Source organism: Globicephala melas, chromosome 1 (assembly GCF_963455315.2).
Source record: "Globicephala melas chromosome 1, mGloMel1.2, whole genome shotgun sequence".
In the NCBI taxonomy this organism is placed as follows: domain Eukaryota; kingdom Metazoa; phylum Chordata; class Mammalia; order Artiodactyla; family Delphinidae; genus Globicephala; species Globicephala melas.
The window spans coordinates 20,233,742-20,258,449 of NC_083314.1; the positions used below are offsets into that span (position 1 = coordinate 20,233,742).

The 24,708-nt window shown below is 43.9% G+C and overlaps 2 protein-coding genes across 5 annotated transcripts in view; both read right to left on the minus strand.

The window, feature by feature from the left end:
* Positions 1–839: 839 nt before the first annotated feature.
* On the minus strand, positions 840–13,917 carry HHIPL2 (HHIP like 2). The gene is given in 9 exon segments (XM_060289932.1): positions 840–1,632; positions 2,332–2,414; positions 5,535–5,616; positions 9,185–9,286; positions 9,289–9,329; positions 10,419–10,748; positions 10,750–10,916; positions 10,919–11,099; positions 13,850–13,917. Coding segments are annotated over 9 exon segments (1,359 nt in total). The 3' UTR covers positions 840–1,327.
* A 1,533-nt stretch (positions 13,918–15,450) lies between these two features.
* Positions 15,451–24,708, minus strand: part of TAF1A (TATA-box binding protein associated factor, RNA polymerase I subunit A) — a 36,897-nt gene continuing 27,639 nt past the window's right edge. For all 4 annotated transcript variants that reach the window (XM_030868351.2, XM_030868352.2, XM_060299255.2 and 1 more), the window contains 3 exons: positions 23,624–23,747; positions 21,960–22,114; positions 15,451–19,245 (listed from right to left, as the gene is read on the minus strand). In XM_030868351.2, the coding sequence (XP_030724211.2) occupies positions 19,133–19,245; positions 21,960–22,114; positions 23,624–23,747 (392 nt within the window). In that variant the 3' untranslated portion in view covers positions 15,451–19,132. The remainder of the gene's footprint in view (positions 19,246–21,959; positions 22,115–23,623; positions 23,748–24,708) is intronic.

The window sequence follows — 24,708 nt, forward strand, 5'->3', positions numbered from 1 at the left end:
CCCTTACCTCTTTGGAACAGTCCCTCAGAGCTACCTGAGGGGCTGCTATCCTGTGCTATAGTCCTCAGTAAGTCTGCCAAATAAAGTATAATTCCCAACTTTTAGATTGTGCGATTTTTTTCAGTCAACTAGAGTGTTCATAAGAGCTACAAAGGTAGGCAAAAGTAAAGAAAAGCAAAACCATGAGACAGGGCAAAGGAAGGTAGCTAAGAGATGATCTAAAAATGATCTTCAGAAAGTGATGACCAGTGTTTTGCATCTTTAATAAAGACAAAACAAGAGGAAGAGAATCAGAGAGGCTTGGTGTATTTAGATTAGGTTAGGTTACCCAACAAATGGAGTTTGCTAAAGAAACAAAATGGAATCTACTTCTTTGGAAGTCTAAAATAACCTGTCCAGGATATGTCCAACCTCATCTAAAGCAAGGATCACGTGACCTCTAAAAGTCCTTAACAACCCAGGCATTTTTGTTTTTGTTCTGCTTAAGTCAAATTGCCTATACCGTTCTGGACGCTTTGCACAATTTGGAGAACTTCTTGAAGACAGGAGTCATTTCCTCTCTTAGCCCTTTCATTCTTCAAATACCTGGTTAAAAGCTACCAACCCTCATTGAGGTCCCTCCAGGGAGGCAAGTTCACCGGAGGTTGACAGGAGCATTGGCTCAAGTCCAGCTGAACAATTCCCTGCTCCCTGGCTGCTGTGGTCTAGGGCACACGGCTTAACCTCACCAAGCCTCACTTCCCTCACCTTCAACGTAAGTTATGTGGCAACACATAAGAAGCAAGGTTTTGAGGTTTCAGATAATATAATATATAAACTTAGCACAGAATAGGTATGCAAAAAGTAGTCACGTTTATTATGCTATTTGCCAGGGCAAAATAGTAGGCACTGGAGGTACAGAACAGGACCTAACCTTATTCAGACCCTGATCTTTAAAGGGGGCAAAGGAGATGACCATTTTAGAGGGGCTCTCCGAGCTCAAAGAAGCTTGTCTATTGGAGCAAGTGTTGATTTACTACCTTAGGTCACAGGCATTTACAAAGCAAAACATAAACACATAGTGGAATTCCAAGCAGGTTTACAGACTAGTGCACATGAGTAGCCAGGTGCCCTGGCAACATGGGGTTTGGTCTCCCCGCAGAAGCAGACAAGGAGCATCCGTTTAGATGGAAAAATTCCCGTGGACAGGACAACCGTGCCGCCTAAATCAAGCTCTCTCTGCCGGTTCCCACCTCCACCCCCGGCTTCCCATGCGTCTAAGGTCACCTTCAGCAGTAGCAGCTTCCGCGTGGCAAGGTGGTTCTCTGGGCACTCGTCCCCTGACCTGTCACCGTGACCGAAGAGGCAGAGGGACACTTCTGCCAGCTCGCCTCCACTGTGCCGACTGGCTGCCTCTGCCTCGGGGGCGTCTCGGGCTCTTCCTCCTCTTCCCCTGGGGGCCTGGGGACAACGCTCTGGCTCTCTGCTTTGCACCAGACCTTGGAAACGTCTTCCTGCTGCTTGTGGGAGAAGCCGGCTTCTTGGAAGAGCCTTTCTGAGATGAGGTCCGGTCTGGACTGGAAGCTAAAGTTGCATTGGACAGTTTTCTAGCAGCTTCCTCGGACTTCTTCTTTAGCAAGTCCAAGACAATTTCTGGGAAACAAGCGTTTATCTAGGAGAAATATTAGTTCTGGAAAGTAGCTCGAAGAATCCTATGGAATCCTATGCCCACTTGAGGGTTCTTGAATATAAATTCTTTTGAAGTTAATATGTTTAATTCCCTGGCCTTGATCTAAATAGATTACTTTTGTAATGGGACTACTCCAGAGATGTATGGCTCTAGAATAGTTCCCTTAAGATACTGTCCCTCCCCTGTAAGTCTTTCCTGACTACCCTCCCGGGGGGAAGAAGTTCTCACTCTGAGGGCCTTCTCAGTCCCCTGGGCATGCTTCTAGCCAGAACCTCAATGCTATATTTATTTCTTCATTTGCCTGCACTACATGCCCTCCTCTCCTCTGATTCTAGACTCCTACAGGTCAGGTTCACTGCTGTATCCTCAGGGATTGGCACAGGGACTGCCACAAAGTAAGTACTAGATGAATGAATGAATACTTGAACGAACAAATGAATGAAAGAATGAATGGCAGCAGGTCACAGCAGAAGCAGGTGCTGCCCCCTCTCACCCTGGTACACAGAGGAGACATACAGACCACAGGTAATAGTCCTCAGGCAGAGGATAAGCCTTAGGTGAGGAAATAAGACCTGCCACTCCGGGATTGCCGCTGTTTGCAGAGGGCACTGTGCCGGCACCTGGATGCCAAGGCCTGAGCCTAAAGACAGAGAGGGACTCACTAGCAAGTGGCCTGAACTGGACCCGCTTACTCTTGGTTTTCACCGGCACTGGCTTGTACTTGCGCTTGCCTGGAGGTGCTCGCCTAAAAACAGAGAGAAAAAGTGAGGATACAAGACTCTGAAGATGGAACCATGAAATTCCGGTCACCAAAAGGCATACATGTGCAAGAACTGGGTTCAGCCCTCCCTTATCCATAGGAATGGGACAGATATAACAGGAAATCTGCGATGAGCTCAGACAGAGAGGAGAAAGGACATGGACATCACAGGGACACTGTAGTGAGGCACTTCGGGGACAGTGTAGTGAGGGGGTTGGAGCATGGGCTTGGCAACAGAGAGAATAGGGTACAAATCCTGGGGACCATGGGCAAGTAAACCTTGCTAAGTTTTGATTTTCACTTCTGTAAAATAGAAAAAGTAATATCACCCATCCTCACAGGGAGGCGAGGAGGATTAAATAAGAACTGTGTGCTTGGCACACCATAAGTGATTGATATATAATTTTTTTAATTCTTTTTTTGTTTGTTTTTTTTGTGGTACGCGGGCCTCTCACCACCGTGGCCTCTCCCGTCGCGGAGCACAGGCTCCAGACGTGCAGGCTCAGCGGCCATGGCTCACAGGCCCAGCCGCTCCGCGGGGCATGAACCTGTGTGGGTTCTTCCAGGACTGGGGCATGAACCTGTGTCCCCTGCATCAGCAGGCGGACTCTCAACCACTGCGCCACCAGGGAAGCCCTAAATTATTTTTTAAATGAGATTTTAAAAAACGATTGGAGCAGTGCTCAGCACATACAATTTTCTTTAAAGAAAATCTCTTCAGATACTCATGGCACGGCCCCTTAAGTAATGGCAGCCTCTCTACCTCCTAGTATTCTGATTCTCAAACTGCTGTCCCCTGGGTGCACCTTCTGAAACTAAAGGGACTTTGCAGACTAGGAACACTCCCGGCTAGTTGGTGGTAAAGCTGAGATTCAAATCCAGCATCCGGGGTCTATGAGTCTAAGGGAAGGGCAGAAGGAAAAGATGGAAGGGGAAAAGCATACGTAAATAAACCAACTGCTCCTTAGAATGCTGGGGAGGGTGCATTTAGTGCAAAGACGGGCTAAAGAAGTAAGCAGAGCAGAATCTGGACCCACTGCTACAGAAGTCTGTACAATTCAAGTCGTCATTATAACTGAAGTGAATAGGTAGTGCTGAAATGACTGAGCCAGAAAGAGGAATGCGTTCCTATCCTCTGTCACCTCTTACGAGCTCTACCTCGGGCAAGTGATCAAAGGTAGCTAGGCTCAGTTACCTAATCTGTAGATTGAGGGTGTTACCCTGTCTCACTGGGATTCTGTCGGCATCAAATGTCAGCCTGCACACACAGCACCCAGCACAGTGCCTGGGACACAGAAATGACTCCATAAATGTCAACTGAGAGAAAGGCGCATGAGAAAGGGTGTCTTCAGCGTGCAGCAGCCTTCACAGTTGCTTTATGATTGATCTCTCACGCCACTAGAGGTAAGCTAAATTATCCCCCAGCCGAATCAGGAAACCGTCAAAGGAAAGAAAAAGGGATTCACATTGGAAACCTGTTGATAGAAAGAACAGAAAACTCCCCACCCAGGCACCTTCAGCCTCTGGAAGCACTTTAAAGACCCTGGGTTTGCTTCATCCCTCAAGCACAGGAGATCTGCATGGAGTAGACCCAGCAGTGGAGACAGCCAGTCCCTAATTCACCCCTGACAACCCTGCACTCCACCAGGAGAGTCCCTGGGCACAACCTCAGGGACTGAGTCTCTTCTGGGAACGTCTGAGAACACCAAACCCAAGCCCGGTTGCCAAGGGGAGCTGTGCTGGGCTGGGCTTCTGAGCCCTCACCAGCAGCACATGTACTCCGAACACCACCCCAGACATGGTAACAGATGCCTCACAGGGAAGTCTTCGTCTGCAGGTCTACCTTCAAGCTGATTCACGGGGAGACTTTCTGGCTTTGGGTAAGAATCCTGAGATAAATCCCGCACACTGCCCAGAGCTCTCAGGATGGATACACTGCATCACTCTCCCAGGGACAGATACGGACACACCTTCAACAACCTCACAAATGGGAGTCTGTAGTATGGCTTTTGCCTGATGAGTTGAAGGTTGGTTAGTCTCTGAGAAAGGTGGGCAGGAAGCAGAGTTAAACATCGTAGAGTCTACCAAGTGAATAAATCCTCTCACTGAATTCCAGGAAGGATCAGGTGGAGACACTGAGAAACCTGACAGTTTTAGATACTCCCAGGGATTGTCCCAGGACCTCACAGATACCAAAACCCACTGGTGCTCAAGTCCCTTATGTAATATGCTATGGTGTTCAGCATATAACCTACGCATTCTCCATATACTTTAAATCATCTCTAGATTACTTGTGATACCTAACACAATGTAAATGCTATGTAAATAATTGTAGATAAATATAACTGCTATGTAATTAGTTGTAAATATTACATAAATAGTTGCCAGGGCATGGCAAGTTCAAGTTTTGCTTTCTGGAATTTTCTGGAATTTTCAAAAATATTTTTGATCCACAGTTGGTTGAATCCACAGACGTGGAATCCATGGATACGGAGGGCCAACTGTATGTGCCAAAGACCAGCCCATGGGATAGGGTGGCAATATCTACTCAGGTGGGCAGAGGTGTACACCCACTGTCAGATGATCCCAGACAGAAGTCTCCAGAAGCATAAAAAAAAAAAAAAAAAAAAGACAGGAGCCACAGGTCTGGACTAGTCATCCTAGAAAGGCTCAAGATCCTCATTTCCAACCACAAAGAGACCGTTTCCCCAATATTCCATAATTCCTACAGATGCATTGTCCTGCAATTTGTCTGCCCAATCTGCTTTTTTTTTGTTTTCATGTATTTATTTGGTTACGCCGGGTCTTAGTTGTGGCACGTGGGCTCCTTAGTTGCAGCTCACTGGCTCCTTAGTTGCAGCGTTCATGTGGCATCTAGTTCCCCGACCAGGGATCAAACTCGGCCCCCCGGCATTGGGAGCTCAGAGTGTTAACCACTGCGCCACCAGGGAAGTCCCAGACCAGTCTGCTTTGCATCTAAAAGAAAGATACGCTCCGTTGATCGTATCTGGTAATTCTTGGGGAGTGAGGACTGTTTTTCTGACCTGCCATGGCGATAAAGACAAGCTCCAATCACCTGAGAAGAAAAGGTAACCCAAGTCCCACCTCGATGGGTCAACAAATTTGTAAATGGATCCATGCGGTGTGTAGGCGCTTGGGTAGGAGGTGGCCAGGAAGTAGAGCTCCCCTGATAAAACAGGAACAGGCCATCAAGGACAGGACACAAGGCCGGGCCAAGACAGCTGAACACACAGAAAATCATCACCAGGGGTTGTGGCCCTGAAATGCGTGAGCCCCAGGAAGGGGTCCCTGAAATCCTGACTGACAGTGAGGCCTCAAGGTCTGTGAGTTCCCCAAGGAGAAAGTCCATCTCAGCCCCCCAGACCAGCTTGGGGTGTCCCCCACCAGAGGCACGTTTCTGTTCATGTTCTCTGAGCCAAAGGGCTTCTCATCTCATTTATCACCTCTTTGCTTTCAGAAACTTCACCTCAGTGAGCCTCCATGTCCCTCCCCAGTTCTCCACTACTGATAAGGAGTCTCCGTAAAGCCCAGAGATAGGCAAGCCACAGGCTGAGGCCCACTTATTAGATACTTTATATTCTATTACCCCTTCCTTACTGTGTTAGTCCCCCTTCCCCCATCTCACCGTGTCCTCCAACTCCACCTTCTTCAGTCTTGGGTTCCTTATTTCCTGTGACACCCTCCACTCCTCGGCACCCCCTTGGTCTTCTCCACACCCCACAGAAATCACCTCCACCCACTGTCTTCCTCATCTCTTTTACCAGGGGCCCCTTTTTCCTCCCATTTCCTCATGTTTGAACTCCAGAAAACACTGCTCCCTTCTCATGGTAAGTACCTCATTCCACCTCGTTTCACGGTTCCCTGTGAGGGACAGTGTAGGGTTTATGAGCCCAACTTTGGGTAGATAAAACTGAGTTTGAAATCTGATAACACCCATTACCATCTGTGTTGTCTTGGGCAACCTCTCCACCTGGGTAACGCTCGTGTTATTTATTCACTTGTAAAAGGGAGATAAGAATATCCTCCCTGATTATTAGGTATTAAATGAGAAAGTATTCAGTCATCGGCAGTTCCTCTTACTTCCTTATGTCTCTGTTCCCTAAAGCCTGGCACCGTGACAGTTTTGTGAGCCTGACACAACTTTTGTGCTATCGCACTGGGTTTAATGCCCTTGCTGTTGTGTGATTTACACAAGCTCTCTCTCAACCTTATGGAAGGAAATGTCTTACTAAGGTGCAAATTGGAAAAGTCTAGAGCTTTAGACAGCTCTGAGCTAGTTAAACAATCTTCTTCCTTGAATTCGTGGAGAGCAGTGACTAATGTTTTTCTCAGGCCGAGTGTGAGACTGATGTTCTTTGCAGAGGTAACGCACACAAGGCAACAACTGACTAATAGACTTTGGTTTTGTGTATTGACAAACTGTATTTATAATCTTCCCCTTGTAAGGGGGTCTGAGGACTTAGGACAAACCCTTCCCTAGAGCCAGTTTGCCCCTCTGATTAGAAACCCCAGGTACTATCCAAGGTGATGCTGACATTAGATAAATGAGGTGTCTACCAACTGTCTTCATGTGCACAGGTCACCCTCGGGCAAGGGTCCCTCCAAACCACGCAAACAATTTCTGGTCTAAAAGGAGAATTGGAAACCCTGCATTGCTGCATATTCCCTACACATGACTACAGTTGGTGTAAATTATATGTTCCAAACATGCCATAGATTTGGACATGCATGTATTTTCAGGGGAAGACAATGCTAGAAGTGAATTTCATTTGTAGGGTCTGACATTTTTAAAAAATGTATTTTAGGGCAAAAAAACACACCAGAAAACTATAACAGGCCATGTAAAGCAAAATGCACGCAATGTGAATTTACTGCAAGCTTTGTGACCTCAGCCAGTCCTCCTGAAGATGTGCTTCAGTGACTGACATTCAGAAATCCAACCCTTCAGAACTCAGCCACGGGTAGCCCCACACCCGCCACTCACTTATTTATTTACTCACTCGTTTATTTGTGCCAGCTGTTGGTTAGAAGAACTCAGGAAATAAACTGTAGCAACAGTGAAGGCAGAGCTCTGGTGCAACTAAAATGTGGCTTATCTCAAGCTGGTGACTAATAGTAAAATAATGAAATAAACTGAGTTCTAAACAGGTCAATAATGGGAAAGACTATAACACATGCAGAAAATCTGAATCACTCTTTGCAAAAACACAAAAGCAAGCAACTCTGGAAGAAAATAACTTGCTTCAGGGACAGCCTCCCTGGCTTTAGGGAGCCATGGCCGCTGGGCCTGCGCGTCCGGAGCCTGTGCTCCGCGACGGAAGAGGCCACAACGGTGAGAGGCCCACGTACTGCAAAAGCAAAACGAAACAAAACAAAAAAATATTCATCCTGAACTATCTATTCATAAGCTAGCTGAGAGGAAACGGTGCAGCTGCTGACTGGTTTTCTTTATGTCCAACTCAAGTGAAGCTCCTGTACAGCCACCCGTGGCTCAGAGTGGAAAGTGGGAAACCATCAAGGCTTTGGTTTACACTTGTAGAGTCCTGTGTCTCGAAGGGACCCCTAAGAGATCATTTTATTCTCTTCCTTGCCTCGAAGCATGGCTAGGTGCAGTGCCAAATACCGGAAGGATCACAGGCCTTGTTGCCACTTACATAAACAAAATAAAATGTTAACTTTCAAATTGACACATAACTTATGTAAAGCTTAAATTAAAACCTCATTTTCTTATTTCAAAATTTGAGTATATTTATTAAAGCTGAGTCCCTCTCTCTCTCTCCCTCCCTCCCCCCCGCTCTTATGTGCACGCATGCCTTGCTTTGCTGATGCCCTTAACATATGCCTAATCTCTCTAGTGAGTAGCCTCCTACCTAGCTGTCTACCCTTTTCTCAGATCTCTCAGGAAAGAAATTCTCCCTTGTTCATTCACAGAAGTTGCCTAACAAACTGTTGGCAGCGTCAGGAAGAGCCCAGCCCAGCCGGTGGATCACCAGAGGTACCTTCTCTCAGGCAACACCAGCAGGATAAACACCCACTGCCTGCCCCACTGTTGGCCCTGTCCACGTTTGTATAATTGCAGATTAGAATAAAATCAGGAAGGAAGGAGTACATGCACCTCCTTCATAGTCAAAGAATTGAAAATACTACAGTGTAGACCTTGGCCTGCCCTGCACAGTGAGCTGTGCAGTTCAACGAAGAAGGGGTAAGTCGGCATAGTCAATCTGTTTCCTCATTGGTGAAATAAACGTAACAATTACATCATGGGGGTGTTGTGATTACTAAATAAGATTTTAAAATGTAAAGTGCTTAGAACAGTATCCAGTACATTATAAAAGGTGACTAGGGCTCCCCTGGTGGCGCAGTGGTTGAGAGTCCGCCTGCCGATGCAGGGGACACGGGTTCGTTGCCCCGGTCCGGGAGGATCTCACATGCCGCGGAGCGGCTGGGCCCGTGAGCCATGGCCGCTGAGCCTGCGCGTCCGGAGCCTGTGCTCCGCAACGGGAGAGGCCACAACAGTGAGAGGCGCGCGTACAGCAGAAAAAAAAAAAAAAAAAGGTGACTAAATGACAGTGAAAATAGAAAAAGTGGTAGTTGCATTTTCAATAACAATAATAAGAGTAATAATAACAATAGTAATAATAATGATTATTATGATAATAAATGTTCAGTTCACAATGCCTGTGATTATCTAAGTTCCAGTAAGCAGAAACAGAATAACCTTGTACGTTTGTTACCTGCTTCACCTTCAGCAAAGGAGATGATAAATTTGCCGTATGTGCTGATCAACCCTGGGAAGGCACAGGACTCAGTGTTGCCCTGGCAAATGTCCTGTTTCTCCATTTCTTGGTTTTTCTATCTTCCTGCAAAGCCATAAGTCGACTAGATGAAAAGCAAAACCTTATATTTTAGGAATCCATATTTTCACCCTGCAGGATATTTTTTCCTCCTAGAATCAAGGAATCCTTGACTATCAGGAGTGAGTCTCCCATAGGAGACCAATAACTAGCTTCCCTCAGGAATCAAAAAAGCTGCTGCAGAGATATTTCGGTCACCCACTTGCCCTAGATGGGTAAGTTCACTTGCTATTATAAGAGGAGCTTGGTGCTCTGTGAAGGTTGCACCACTACAAAAGACTAATCTAATTTTTATTAACTGGTTAGTTGCTCAACACCTCTAAGCCTCTACAAAATCTATCAATCTATAAAATGGGGGATGGTAAGAGAATTTACCATAGGCAAGCACTGTGAATGTTAAATAAGATAATATATATAAATATCTCACTAAGTGTCTGGCATATAGTGAGGGCTCAAAACCCAGTAGCTGGGGCTCAGCCTCACTCTCCGCTCTACAAGAACTCTCAGTCCCTTCCTTCGGGCAACCACACAGGGGTCAGTCTATCACTTCTTCATGCTCTTTTCAATCCCCTAACCTGTCTATATGGGAAGAGAGAGACAAGGCAGAAAGGAGAAGGAAAAAAGGCAGCATGGTAGAGTGAAAGAGCAGGAGTGTGGGGTCAGTTAGAACTGAGCCATTCATCTGACCAGCATCAGTAACTTAATGGCCTTGCGTCACAGCTTCCTGCAAGGATGAGAATTCCCATGTTATGGTAAAGGACCTGGGATCTAATGGTCACGCAATAATCAGAGGCTGCTATTATATTTAATATACTGATATTATCTAAAATCATTTCTCAAACGCTTACGGCTGCCGGCCTTTGCTTAGCCTCTGTAAACTCAAGCAAGCATGGTTCCAGGTGTAACTGTAAGGTGGGTGGCTGTAGCCATGAAGAAGCCATGGACTCAAGAAGCTAACTTGGGTTAACCTCAGTAATCAACAATGACTGCTTTATCATCATTATAAGCTAGTAGGTCTAAACCCAGGAAAGCTCTCCTATATCATCTCAGAGGACTGATGGGCAACATTTTGAAACACAGTACACAGCTGCAGATTCTCGTGGGTATGCCTCACCTCTCCGATTTGAGATCAGCTTTGCTGGGATCTGCCCGAGAAAGCTTCATCTCACTAATCCGAATCTTTTCGACCCTCTTCTTGCCCAGGCATGAATAATAAATATAGAACTTGCGGTTGCAGTGGAATTGGGGATGAAAAGCCAACCCCAGGAAGCCTCTCTCATCCCCCATCCAGGGAGTGATCAGCACGATGCTCTTGAGGTCCAGGAAGGGTTGCTCCAGGCGACTCCCATCAGGCAGATAGACCCCCACCTGCTCGGCCACCAAGAGGTGACGGGTGCCGTCCCCAGCGTGGACCATGGAGACCGGGTTCCTCAGCCCGGGGCCACAGGCAGCCCCGAGGGTTCTCGGCCACCACCCCCAGGTTGCGGTTGAGATGGCCACTCCTCAAGACGTTAGGGAAGCAGTGGGCCTTGTCGGGAAGGTTGAGGAGCCATTAGAAGCGCGCGCCATCCTTTTCATGGGATTCCTGGAGGCGGCGGTCCTTGGTGAGCAGAGCAGGGAGACTGCGGAGCGGCAGTTAGAGTGGAATGCAGAGCAGTAGTCAGAGCAGAGGTCGGGAAGGTTCCGGAGGGGCGTCCGCGGGTTCTCAGCATCATAGCGGTGGGCTGCGCAGGGCGAGCACTCCTGGAAAAGAAGAGGCAGCTCAGCCCCAGCGGGCAGACGGACCACGGTGGAGCTGGAACCAGTTTTTGAGCAAACAGTGGGAAAAAAGATCTGGGAAAGAACCAGGATTCTGGAGCTCCTGTTACCAACTACTGGTAAAGCTCCTCTCTGGGACCCAAATTTTCTACCCAGTTAATGCTTCTGAAAAGCAGAAAGGAAAAAAAAAAATCCTCACATTCACTACACCATCTCTAGCATTTTAAGTTCATTCTTGACATATAGAGTTTTATTAAACGATCACTTTTTTCTAAAAAAGAGAGAGTACCAAATGTCTCCATCTTTCCCTTTATCCTAAATGCTGTGTCTGTAAGATGTGATTTCTTTTTGCACATCTGAAGCAATGTGGTAAGGGTTTTACATTTGTTGAATCTCAGTGTTGGATCCGTAGTGTTAATTACTTAATTTTCTGTGCTTTTCCGTATGTTCAAAATATTGTATAATTTAAAAATAAAATGATCAAAATGAACACGCTACATCATTCCCAGGGATTAGGCATCTAGCAATTTCTTCCCTTATTTATTAAAAATATTGAAGTGTTTAATATACAAAACACCATGCTGGGAGCCACACAAATTTAAATTGTGGCTCTGGGGCCATATGACTGCTCTTGACAAACATACAAGGACTGTGAACCAAAGGAATATCTGCTACTTGGGCCTCCCTAAACTATAGCGTTTTCTAGGAGGAAAATAGAATATTGTGGGCAGACAACCAACTCTCAATAGTGACGAAAGGCAGAGGCAAGTGAGATGGGGAAAGTAAGAACGACCAATTTAAAGGGGGTAGTTTGGGGCTGTGGGGGTCCTCTGGCCCAGAACCCACTTCTGATCACTGATGCCTCCCCCAGGGCCGTCTCATTCATGTCTGTTCTCTCATCACTTTAACAGAGGGACCAGCAGCGTTTCTCAGATATGTTGAGTTCCCCATTCTTTCTTATTTCAGCCCTGATTGCAGACGGCAGAGCGACTTCTTGGTTATCAGAAAGAGCAGAAGAAAGAGCCCAGAGACTCACAGCATCTCTCCCTGGGCTGTTGTCTGCTTCTATTCAGGATACGTGTCAGAGCTGCTGACAAGAAGCCATATGAACCGCTCTGAGTCCCTGGCTGAGCTGTCCACCCCTGGGGAGTAGAAAGAAGAGAGATGGAAGACAAAAATAAGGATGAAATATCCAGGAGCAAAGGAGGCTGTGGACATATAATCACTACCATGGCACACTCTTATGCAGCAATTTAGAGTCTGCACAGTTGCCTTTACTCAATCAGCTCAGTAACTATCATTTCTCTGTCTTAGAAAATGAAGGCCCGGGCTTCCCTGGTGGCGCAGTGGTTGAGAGTCAGCCTGCCGATGCAGGGGACACGGGTTCGTGCCCCAGTCCGGGAAGATCCCACCTGCCACGGAGCGGCTGGGCCTGTGAGCCATGGCCACTGAGCCTGCGTGGCCGGAGCCTGTGCTCCACAACGGGAGAGGCCACAACAGTGAGAGGCCTGCGTACCGCAAAAAAAAAAAAAAAGAAAATGAAGGCCCAGGAAGAGTCTCTATTGTGTGCCAAGCACTGTCCTCTGCACGGGGGCTATGACAGTGAGCAAGGTGCGCGAAGGGTCTGTTCTAATGGACCTTACGCTTGCCCCAGGTCAGAGAACCATTGAATGGATGGGCCAGGGCTGTTGTGACTCTACTTTGGCATGGTGTGATCAAAAGGGCACGAGACTTGGAGCCTGAGCCTCCGGATTTGTGCCCCGACACTGTTTGACCTTCAGTAAGTCCTTTAAAACTCCTGATTCCTCATCAGTAAAATGGGGGTCCTAGTAGCTGCCTACAGGATCATTGCTGGGAACACACCATGTGTGGGGGGGAAGAAAGAGGAAGAATAAAGTTGTGAATTTTAATAGACACTTGTAGCTTATTCTTTTTTGTTTCATTTTTGGTTTTGTTTTTAATTTTATTGAAGTATAGTTGGTTTAAAATGTTGTGTTAATTTCTGCTGTACAGCAAAGTGATTCAGTTATACATATATATATTCTTTTTCGCATTCTTTCCCATTATAGACATGTGTAGGTTATTCTTATTCCTCAAATTCTTAAAACTGGAGAGCTGTTGAATTTGGCTTTCTGAAACCTCACCCAAAAGGGAAGGGGGAGGCAGGAGAGAGGGAGGGAAGAGACATTTTTATCAGGGGAATATCTCAGAAATTAAGAGTCTCGGTGCTGCTCATAAGAGCCCGCTTCTGCCCAGATGGTTTTCCCAGAGTTAATTCTCCAGGAAACAGCCAAGGGGTGGAACCCGAGGTAAGAGAGGACAGCCCGGAGCGATGCCTCACAGGTGGCTGGCTTCTGTGCCAGCCTCTGCTATGTTCCCTTCACTGGGAGTTGGGGTGGCCCGTTGGCTCTGGAATCACAGCAGGAGAGCCAAGTAATTGTGCTGACATGCCCAGGCGGGTCTCAGATCAAAGGTCTGCCTGGATTTGCTGTGTCTCACCCCCAGCACATCATGAGAACACTCCTCCTCACAGCAACCTCTTTCACCTGCTCTCCAACACAGACTCTCCCCTGTACCCCTGAAGCCCTCTTCCCACAAAGTCAGTGTGTGCATTCTGCATCCAGCGTGGGTTCGGGCTGAGACCTACTGAGGTGATGTCTGCCAAGCATGTGGGTTTTGGCTACTGGAGAGCCAGGAGAAGCAGAACCTCTGAGTCATTGCCACTCAGCAGCTTGAAGCTCTCCTAGGCCAGGTCTGGAAAGCTGGGGAGAGCCCCCATCATCACACCAGAGACCCCCTGGCACAAATGACCAGGACGAGGGCTGCATCCCCACGGATGCCACCACTTCCCCCATGCGCTCTGTGAGCACCACAGGTGTGTGCTGTGCTCAGCTCTCAGAGCCCTGCAGGGAGGACCCAGACCATGGCTGCCCAGACAGCTCCATGAAGAATACCAATCGCATTCTTCTGGGGCCTGAGAAAGCATCAGGGCCCGCAGAACCCCAGAGGGAGAGCTTTGGGAAACCTGTGGAAACCAAACTCCACCTCAGTGTGTCTGTGCAGAGCCCAAAGCCCCAGGTGGAGGCAGCTGGCAGGTGAGCAAGCTTCTAAAGGGCTTTTAAAATACAAACGTTTTTGTAACTAAGAGAAAAGTCAAGGGGAGGGAGTCCTTAGAATGATCCCTGGGGTACTGTTCAACATCATACCTCGTTGAATGTTGCTTTTTAAAACATAATACAGCATCAGTAATTCATTGGTGGCTGTGCTGATTCCACGGGGTTGTTTGCTCGAAGTTCAGATAATGTCATTGCTCTGGAAGCCTTGGGCGGGAGGAGCTACACTTGGACCAACTTCCGCCAGTGAATCTACAGCCCTGAGGTCTCAGAAATGGGAGGTGACCGTTTACCCTGTGACGTGTAAGAATGAGTGCATTCTCTTGTTCCGTGTAGGACCTGAGAGTACTTTTTGGTTGTACTAACGTTTGTCTCAGTTTTCCTTTGCCATGAAAAAAAATTGAGTCCAAAGTAATGCCTCCTTTTTGGAAAATAATTTTAAATGATTCTGTTTACAGAATTAGAACTCGGCATTAAAAAAATTAACTTGGACATATGAAAACACAAATCTTCCTACCTACCCAGGACATGTAAATCAGATCTTATTGCTTTGGGCAGAGTGATTACAAAATTAGCAGGGAGAGACTGGCTTGCAGGTCCCATCAGATGTAATGACAGCATGAATTTCTCATTATTAAAATATGTAATTTAATATAATATTATATTGCATAATATATTTTAGATATAATATTTTAGATATAATACCATAATACATGTGGTTATGTAATAATTATGCAGTAATTAATTTTATCATAGATGTCTCAATGTCAGTTCAGTAGGTTTGTATGAGCATGTGCAAAGCATTATGCTGGAAGAGGAATGTTGAACAGAAAACTGATGCACAAAACAAACTTTTTCAAGAAATTTATGCTCTGAGAAGAAAAGTTAAAATAAATTTCCAAATAATACAAGGCAGATTATATTAAGATAATAAGGAAGGAGCAAACTGCCAGTGGATTCCAAGGAGGGAGAGATGACATCAGGCTGGAGGGGACAAAGAAAAAAGTCTTAATGAAGGTTGATCAGGGTATTGAGATAAGGTACAGATGGGGAAGAACGGAGGACAAATTTTGACTGTGAGGTGAGCTTAGGAGATAAACCTGGAACCACCAGCTGGGCCAAGACCGAGTATCTGAAATCACTTTAGCTCTCACTTTTGAAGCAGGCATGATATTTCCTTTAAAAATCATTGTATTAATTCGCTAGGGCTGCCGTAACAAAGTACCACAAACTGCGAGGCTTCAATAACAGACATTTATTGTCTCACAGTTCTGGAGGCTGGAAGTCTGAGATCAAGGTGTCAGCAGGGTGGGTTCCTTCTGAGGGCCAGGAGGAAGAATCTGGCCCCCGTCCCTCCCCTAGCTTTTCAGGGTTTACCAGCAATGTTTTGCATTCCTTCGCTTGTAGAAACATCACCCCAATATCTGTCGTTGTGTTCATACAACTTTCTCCCTGTGTGCATGTCTGTGTCCAAATTTCCCCTTTTATAAAGACATCAGTCAGATTAGCACTCACTTTAATGGTCTTATTTTAACTTGATTAACTCTATAAAGATCCAATCTCCAAATAAAGTCACATTCTGAGGTACTGGGGGTTAGGATTTCAATGCGTCTTTTTGGGGACACACAATTCATCCCATAGCAGTTACACACACACACACGTTGTTTCCTATGGCAAGTGCCTTTTTTTAAAAAAAATAAATCTATTTATTTATTTTTGGCTGCGTTGGGTCTTTGTTGCTGCACGCGGGCTTTCTCTAGTTGCGGCGAGCGGGGGCTACTCTTCATTGCGGTGGCTTCTCTTGTTGCAGAGCACAGGCTCTAGGCACACGGGCTTCAGTAGTGGTGGCATGCAGGCTCAGTAGTTGTGGCTCGTGGGCTCTAGAGCACAGGCTCAGTAGTTGTGGCTCGTGGGCTCTAGGGCGCACGGACTTCAGCAGTTGTGGCGCACGGGCTTAGCTGCTCTGCGGCATCTGGGATCTTCCCTGGCCAGGGTTCGAACCTGTGTCCCCTGCATTGGCAGGCGGATTCTTAACCACTGCACCACCAGGGAAGCCCAGCAAGTGCCTTTTAAAAACGATATTGTGAGGTTAAGTTCTGGTGTTTATCCTAGAATCAGGTCATGGAATAAAATTGAGAAAATATAAAAAGAAATGCTCCAGCTCAGTACTCTTGCATATAGTTTACTGATTTCTCTGGCATCTATCTGCCTTCTCTCACAGTCTGAAAATGAGCAGGCACGTTTAAGCTCAGGGAAAGTATTAATAATTCTTCTCATTTGTATTATGTACTATAGTTTATGAAGTATTATCTCACTTCATCTCATGTGATCTTCACAATAATTCTATTAGCTAAGCAGGGTAGATATGCCATTACCAATGTATAGACAAGTGGCTTAAGTCTGAGAGGTTTCATGAAACATTTAGGGTCATGCTTTAGGTGACCGCAAAAGATGGCAAGGAAGTTTAGGTGTTCTGAATTACATCCCAGATTTTTCTCATTCCATCATGATGTATAAAAGTATTTTTTTAAAAAGAAAGTACACGAACTTCCCTGGTAGTCCAGTGGGTAAGACTCTGCACTCCCAATGCAGGCAGCCCAGGTTCGATCCCTGGTTGGGGAACTAGATCCCACATGCATGCCGCAACTAAGAGTCCACATGCCACAACTAAGAAGCCCGCATATGGCAACTAAAGATCCTGCATGCTGCAACTAAGACCCAGCACAACCAAAATAAATAAATATTAAAATAAAAATAAAAAAGAAAGTACAGCAATCAATTTTACTTGTCTCCATTCTGTAGGTAAAGAAACAATGAAAGCATATGATAAACCCAGGATTCAAACCTAACAGTCTCCTGAGGCCCTACCCTTGGCAGAAATTCACCAAGATTATTACTGCCTATGGGACAGGTGCACTCAGTCCATAGCTTTCATAAATTTTCATTCAGTTCTACTCAATATTTAATAAGCCAGAAATTCTGTTAGGTGTTGGTGATATGGAGATTATTAAGGCTAGGTAATATACTACTGAGAAAGACAGATGTACAAAGACCATTAAACAATGTGGTGATTTCACAAGAGTCTGTATGGGGAGGGATCAGTGAGGACACAGAGAGGGAACCTTCCATGCCCAGGAGAAAGGATGGGTGATGGATCCCCTCTATTCTTTTTCCTGCTCCCTAGCTCAGGGCACTACAGGTTATAAACATGACTAAACTGGAAGGCAGTACACATAGCACAGAGTGTGACCTTTGGAACCACACTGATCGGGTTATAGTCCTGGAGCCAGCATCTACCAGCTGTGACCCTGGGCAAGTGACTTAATCTCTGAAGACACCACTTTCTTTCTTGTTAAGATAGGGATAATTCATAGGACTGCAGTGATGAGATGATGAAATGTAAAGCCCAAGGTGCTTGATAAATTTTAGCCATTATGACTCATGAAACTAGCTTTTAGTGGGCTTAAAAAAATTTCACAGTTGGAAAAAGTTTCACATTGCTCTTATTGCACAATTAGATACAAACATTTGATAACCATATCTACTCATTTCTCCTTCATTCTCACCTCCATCCTGCTAGGGACCATGAGAATTCATAAATCCTATTTTAGAGTTTTTGACTATAGGTTTCAGGGAGTAGATGCCCTGACGATCTTGGCTTAGGCTTTGAGATTCTGTCCACATCCTCTGGGAATTTCACCCTTATAGTGTTGATCTTATATGGAACTCCTTTACCACCCAAGCATGGACTCTCAGTGGTGAAGCCGACCCTATTCATTGGTAGTTTTCACTTGCTTTACTTTGGTTCTGTGGGGCACCTACTTGTTTCACACAAATATTATAAAGTTGGGTAGTTATCTGTTGATAGTCATTTATTTACGAAGTATAAAATATCGAATTATTGACAAAGCATAATTTGTCCCCTAATTTTCTGACAGATGGTTTGAAATTGGTAGGAATATAAGCCAATGGGGAAAACGTGTGGTTTGCCACCTTAATATCGGACTTGCTCTGAAGTTAAGGAGCCTTCATGGAACTCAAATACTAGTTATCTGAACAGTAAATGTATATGAACCAAGACAGTTTTCAAGAAGCACTTACTCCACCAGTTACCACAACATATTAGAAAGCTCAGCTTATATTCCAGGAAAGTTGTTCTTGGCTTCTGAGCAAAGCTTTCCAATGGGCTTCCTGTATGACCCTGGGACACTATTTCTCCACTGTCCAGCTACCTACTGCTGCATTCTGGTTTCCAAGAGAAAGGAGAGGGACACAGTAGTTCTAGAACATGTCTTAGATTGCTGTGCAAGGCAAACAAGCAAAACCAACAAAGCTAGAATCCTTTAAAGTTAGGCCAGTGCCAGCTAAAAGCAACCAGGCCCCTCCTACCCTCTCTGACCCAAATGAGTCCTCCAGAGTCAAAGGTAGCTCTCTACCAGAGGTCACTTAACCCCACACTGCCATGTCTTACTACCAAAAGAGAAAGAGGAGGAGTTCTTTTCTAAATCCTTCTCTGTTTCCTCAACAGAACTCATCACCAATATGTTCTTCATGGTGGTAAACCTAACATAGATCATTTGCATCTAAAAGAATACACATGTTCATTTAACAGTCCCACAAGTTATATTTCATTACACAATTATCAGAGGCAAATTATCTGCAAACAGCAATAACTGCTGTAGAGCTATATGCTCTGATTAAACAAATGTATTTTTATTTGAAGATTATTCCTTAATAAATGTTACATTTAACAGTACAAAAAAAAGGAAAAATATATTTACAAAGAGCAAAGGCAATGAGACTGTTTCTTCAGTTATAACCGATAGTAAAAGAAAATATAACTTTTTCATAGCCAAATAAGCTACCTTCTTAAAATATCAAATAAATAAATACATTTAAAGCTATCAACTGAGTTACTACTCTGTAGCTACTAATCTGAAGTAACTAAAATTCAGTATCAGAGTCCTGGATTTACAATGCTGTATTTTTTCACTGATTTCTTTATCTGCTTAATTTTCTTCTTTAAGACTTGATGATCTTGTTTTGAAATATTCCGAAAATATCTACAACCTAAGAAACAAAACAAGGCAAAATAAAAAGTTTTAATACTTATCATCAAGTTCTTCAAGTATATTTCTACATTTTAAAAATTTTGCTTCAACTCTGGCATACTGATGATTCTAAAAGTAGAAGGATTTGTATTATCTACACCGATATGTCTAAGCCCATTCTCAGAGCTGTCACCAATGAAATGTACTGCTTCCTACGTACAAAAATATTTCTGATGCATCATAATTAAAGCATATACTTTAGCTTGTTTTCTACCTTCCCTCCTAAACCTTAGTTAAGGTGATATGCATATTATATATATTCGTATATTAAATGAGCCTTCTCCAGAAGCAAACTACTAGAGCTCCCTTCTCAATGATAAGTTGGTAAAAGAGCCAAAGATGCATTTATGACAATAAGGAAGTTCTCTGTAGAAAACCCTGATGTGAAGAATTAGAATAAACAAATCACAGGTTAGAAGAAATCAAAAATTTAATCTAGTCATTCCCGCCATCTAGCAGGCAGCTGGATGGTGATCATGCAGATATGCCAAAGGTGCCAAAGGTGCTCATCAGAAGTTCTACCTGCTTTTCGTAGTCTTACAATGCTAAGAGGATCACTAGTTAAGTATTTCAGAGACATGAATCAAATTCCTGTAAGAAAAACGTAAACTGGATATTATAAGAGATTTTCTCTATTTAATAAATGAGATCATAAAAAACATAGGAAAAATTAATTTTATTACAGTCTCAGTTTGCATTTATTCATAGTCTCTGGGAACTTGCTAGAATATATATTGTACCTAGAGTAACAATTTTTTTTTTTTTTTTTTTTTTGCGGTACGTGGGCCTCTCACTGTTGCGGCCTCTCCCACTGCGGAGCACAGGCTCCGGACGCGCAGGCTCAGTGGCCATGGCTCACGGGCCCAGCCGCTCTGCGGCATGTAGGATCCTCCCGGACCGGGGCACGAACCCATGTCCCCTGCATCGGCAGGCGGACTCTCAACCACTGCGCCACCAGGGAAGCCCTAGAGCAACAATTTTATTATCCCTGAAAATAGTAAGGTGAGAACTGCTAATATTTTATTAGCTGGGAAGCAGTGGCGTGTGTGGTGTTATATAATAATTTGTGTTTCTAAACACATCTACCACTTTAGCAAAAACAAAATACTTTGTACACAGATTTCTGCTTCAGTCTAGAATACAGAAAACTGGAAAAAACTCTGCTACCAATCTAACACAGAGAAAAAGCCAAATAAACTACAATTCCTAACTTCAAGCCCACCAAGCTAAAGTCACAGGGCAGCCAAGCAGCCTGAACTGTTGGGAGAAAAGGCCCCTCCAAGGAGAAATGGGCCTGGTTCACCTTGAGCAGAGCATGGGAGGAAGGGCAGCCACCGTACCCTACTCCAAGCTCAAAGCAAACGGAGGCCACGACTAAAATTCGAATCCCAGGAGGTACTGAGGGTAACCAGATCAAGAACAAAACCCAGCACAACTCCCAATAGACTGACTCAACCCCCATACTAACACCCTGAAAGAAGAAAAGGTGAGTCCATTCGCAGACATTTTATGCCTGATATTCGCAGGATACCTCAGAATGTATAAAGCACTTTGATGTGATGTTTGTGTGATGCTTAACAATCCTGTAAGCAAATAGGGCAGGTGTTACACTGCCCATCTCAAACAGAAGGATCCCAAAGGTTAACTGCTTGACCTAAGTGACATGGCAAGTAAGGGACAGAATTGGAAGTTAACCCAGGTCTCCCGACCCAACTCAAACCCAGGTACCTTTTGATATCTGTACCAGGAACCTCTACACTCATAAAGTAGACAGTCACAGTCCAAATCACATTTGTTTCTTGTCATCAGTACATCAGAGAGAAATTTTTAAAACTACTTTCATGTTTGCTAATCCTTTTCCTCCCATAAAATCAGTATTTTACTAATCTAAGTAATCATCTGAAACATTAACTGAGAATACTAATTCCAAATCAATACAAATTATATCTAAACCGACCTGAAGAATCTCTTTAGGATACTTTAAACTCTCTGGCCACATAGTGCTTACTCATGGCCACTGTGAGGTCACTTTCTTCACCTCTGGACACATTCTGTGGCAGTCTCATTTCAGTACTGGCTACCTTTCTATATTTCAGTGGTACAAAGCAGGTAAGAGTTTTAACAGCCAAGATATTCCCCAAAGAAAAGACCAATTTCCCTTTCTTTTAAGAGGACTTTTAAGTAAGTTAATAGGAGGTATTTTTTTTTTCTTTTCTGAAGGGAAGAAAATATCTCATCCTTACAGCAACAGGTAAGTAAATATAAATAACATAAAGCTGTCATAAAAAAATGAGGTCAATAAAGAATATTTTTCTATGTCTAATATAGTAGATAATCTCAGTAAACTTTCTCTACAGCACAGCCAAATGGTCATTTGCTGTGAAAACGGTGCATCCTTTATCTTAATAGCCCCTAAAGATACTCAAGTTAGAGCATAAAAACCAATGACGATCAACAATATGAAATCACTGTTTCCAATCCATGGAAATTCCCTACAAGCAGATCACCTGGCCCGAATTCAGTATTCATTTTTCCACTCAGCAGTTATTTTTCCATCATATAATACCCTTAGATACTGTTTAGGTAAACTCTAATATGAATGAATGGTCACACTTTGTAATTTCAAAATCACCTGAAAGCTATGGCTAGATAAAAAGAAAACAAAACATGTACCTTTTCCTAACAATAACCCAGCTACCAAAGCTTTCTCACAAGCTAAAGCTTTATCTTCCTTCCAATCACTTTTTGCCCGAAAGTAGCTGAAGTGAAAGCTTGGCCACCAGTTTTTCCTGGAGTTCCACTCTTCTTGAACCCAGGCAAGATGACTCCTGGAAAAGAAAAGTGTCAAAAGGGAAGGTCAGTGATGGAGACAGACCTATAGTGTCAGAATCTGAACTTAAGTAGGGTCTGTGGAAAGATGACAAGGAAGATGTTTCCAAACTAGCTTCCAAGTATAGCCATGGCATAGCACACGCATGAAAGCAAATCCTTTTTTGTCCTCTTTGATCTCCACGTCCCATTTTCCATTTAATGAAAGAGCCAGTTCAGTACAGCACAGCAGTTAACAGCATAGACTCTAAGGTCAAAATCTCAGATTCAAATCCCAGATCTTCCATCTACTATCTATGTGATCTTCGGCACGTTGCTTAATCTTTCTGAGCCTCAATTTGCTTGAGGATATTAATGGTGCCCCTCTCATAGCACTGTTATTAGGATTAAACTGGTCCATAGTATAGCAAGTGTCATATAAAGCTCTTTGCATGCTGTCTGGTACAAAGTACATTTTCAACAAATGTTAGCTATTGTTATTTATTTCTTAAAAGTTACTTTAAAACCTTACTTTAAAATTATATGCTACAAAGAATTACTATCCAAATTGAGATGGCATTATTATACGAACACATAGGTTTGACAGTTGAACCCAGGCAGTGCTAAGTATTCCTCAATAATTTAATAGAGCAAAGACTTATTTAGTACCTATTTGCCCCTGTGGCAAAACTTCTAGAGGTTTAAAAAGTGAGCAGCACATTTCTCTGCCTTCAAGAACCTTGGGGTTAGTAAGGGTTTGTACAGTGCTTTAGATTTGGAAAGTGGTTTACAGGGAGTACATCAACATATCACACCAAAAATACTTCCTAATCAAGACTGTTCTAAGGTCAAGTCAGGTCTGAAGCCTGAAGCAAGTTCCCACTGATAATGAATTTCCTAAGCAACTAAAATGGATATAATAAATCAATGAAATTTAATTTTTGTGATATCCTTTATTCTCTCACACACAAGGTAAAAATGACAAGGGCCACTCCTTTTCTTTTACTCAAAATGTGGCACTGATGATTATTTTGATCAGAGGGATAGCTTTAGATACCCAGCTCACAAGGGACTTAATAAATATTTGCTGAATGAATAACCATGACGATTTTATGAGGTCCTAAAAAAACCCACTGAAAATGACTGAGAACTGTTGGGAGAAAAGCTGCTTCCCATGTGATCTTACAAGTTGATGACACAAATCACAAACAGCTTTACAAAGAATCTAGTGAAGAGTGGAGGTGACCCCTTCTGGTCCCTATTTCCAATTAGAAAGCACAAACTTAGCTCTTAGCAGAGTAGTGGTAAGGGCTGTTACCCATTTTGATAGCACAAAAAGTCCGGATAGAATTTTTGTATGTTTTACTTGTGACTTCCTATTTCCTGCTCTTCTGACGTACTCAGAAGAAAACAGCTGAAGACACAGTTCAAGAAATCCAAAAACATAAACAAAGAACTTTATTAGCTAAAATACTATAAAACATTATTTATGCTGATCCAGTAATAAACACTGTATGTTTCTTACTTACCCCATTAAAGTCTGTCTGAGATATTTTGCCAAATATTTCCAAGCAGTTATATTTTTAGTGCATCCAGCAAAATCTAAGACTCCAAATAATACCTCCAACCCCAGTTTACGGTGTTCTTCGTTTTCTGCAATGGTCACAACAGTTAGAGTTTACAGAAAGCACTGAAGAGCACAAAGCTAAAAGATTATATTCCACTGATACAGTATCACTGAATCATAAGCCTTCTAGTTTAACAGTTTAAAACAATTCATTATGATCATACTCTCCTGTGATGAATCTGAAGAATTTGATAATTTAGTCCACATTAATGAAGGCAGGGTGGTGAGTCTGACCTCTATATGGGTTTATACTACTGAGAACATTACTTAAGGTACCGGCCCTATTTGGGCATTTTATATATGTTCTCTTCTATTACGAGAAGAACCGAGGTAGTCCCAGTACCTACTGGACTTAGCAAGCGGATTTCCTATGAAGAATTATGTTCTTTTCTATACTGAGGTGAATCCCAGTAAAGATTAAAATAAGCTGAATCATATAAATTGAAGCCGTTTTTCTTTTGCAACCATTGCCTAAATTCTATAGCAGAGGTTAGCACACTTTTTCTGTAAAGGGCCAGACACTATTTAAGTTTTGCAAGCCTTACAGGCTGTCATAACTACTCAACACTACTGTCATAGGGCAAAAGCAGCCATAGACTGCTTTTATATTTTTGTATATAAATAAATGGACATGGCTGTGCTCTAACAGAACTTGATTTATGGAAACAGGCAGGAGGGGACTTCCCTGGTGGTGCAGTGATTAAGAATTCTCCTGCCAATGCAGGGGACACAGGTTCTACCCCTGTTCCAGGAAGATCACACATGCCACGGAGCAACTAAACCTGTGCACCACAACTACTGAGCCTGCGCTCTAGAGCCTGTGCACCACAACTACTGAAGACCGTGCACCTAGAGCCCGTGCTCCACAACAAGAGAAGCCACCACGATGAGAAGCCCACGCACTGCAACCAAGAGTAGTCCCCACTTGCCATAACTAGAGAAGGCCCGGGTGCAGCAACGAAGACCCAATGCAGAAAGAAAGAAAGA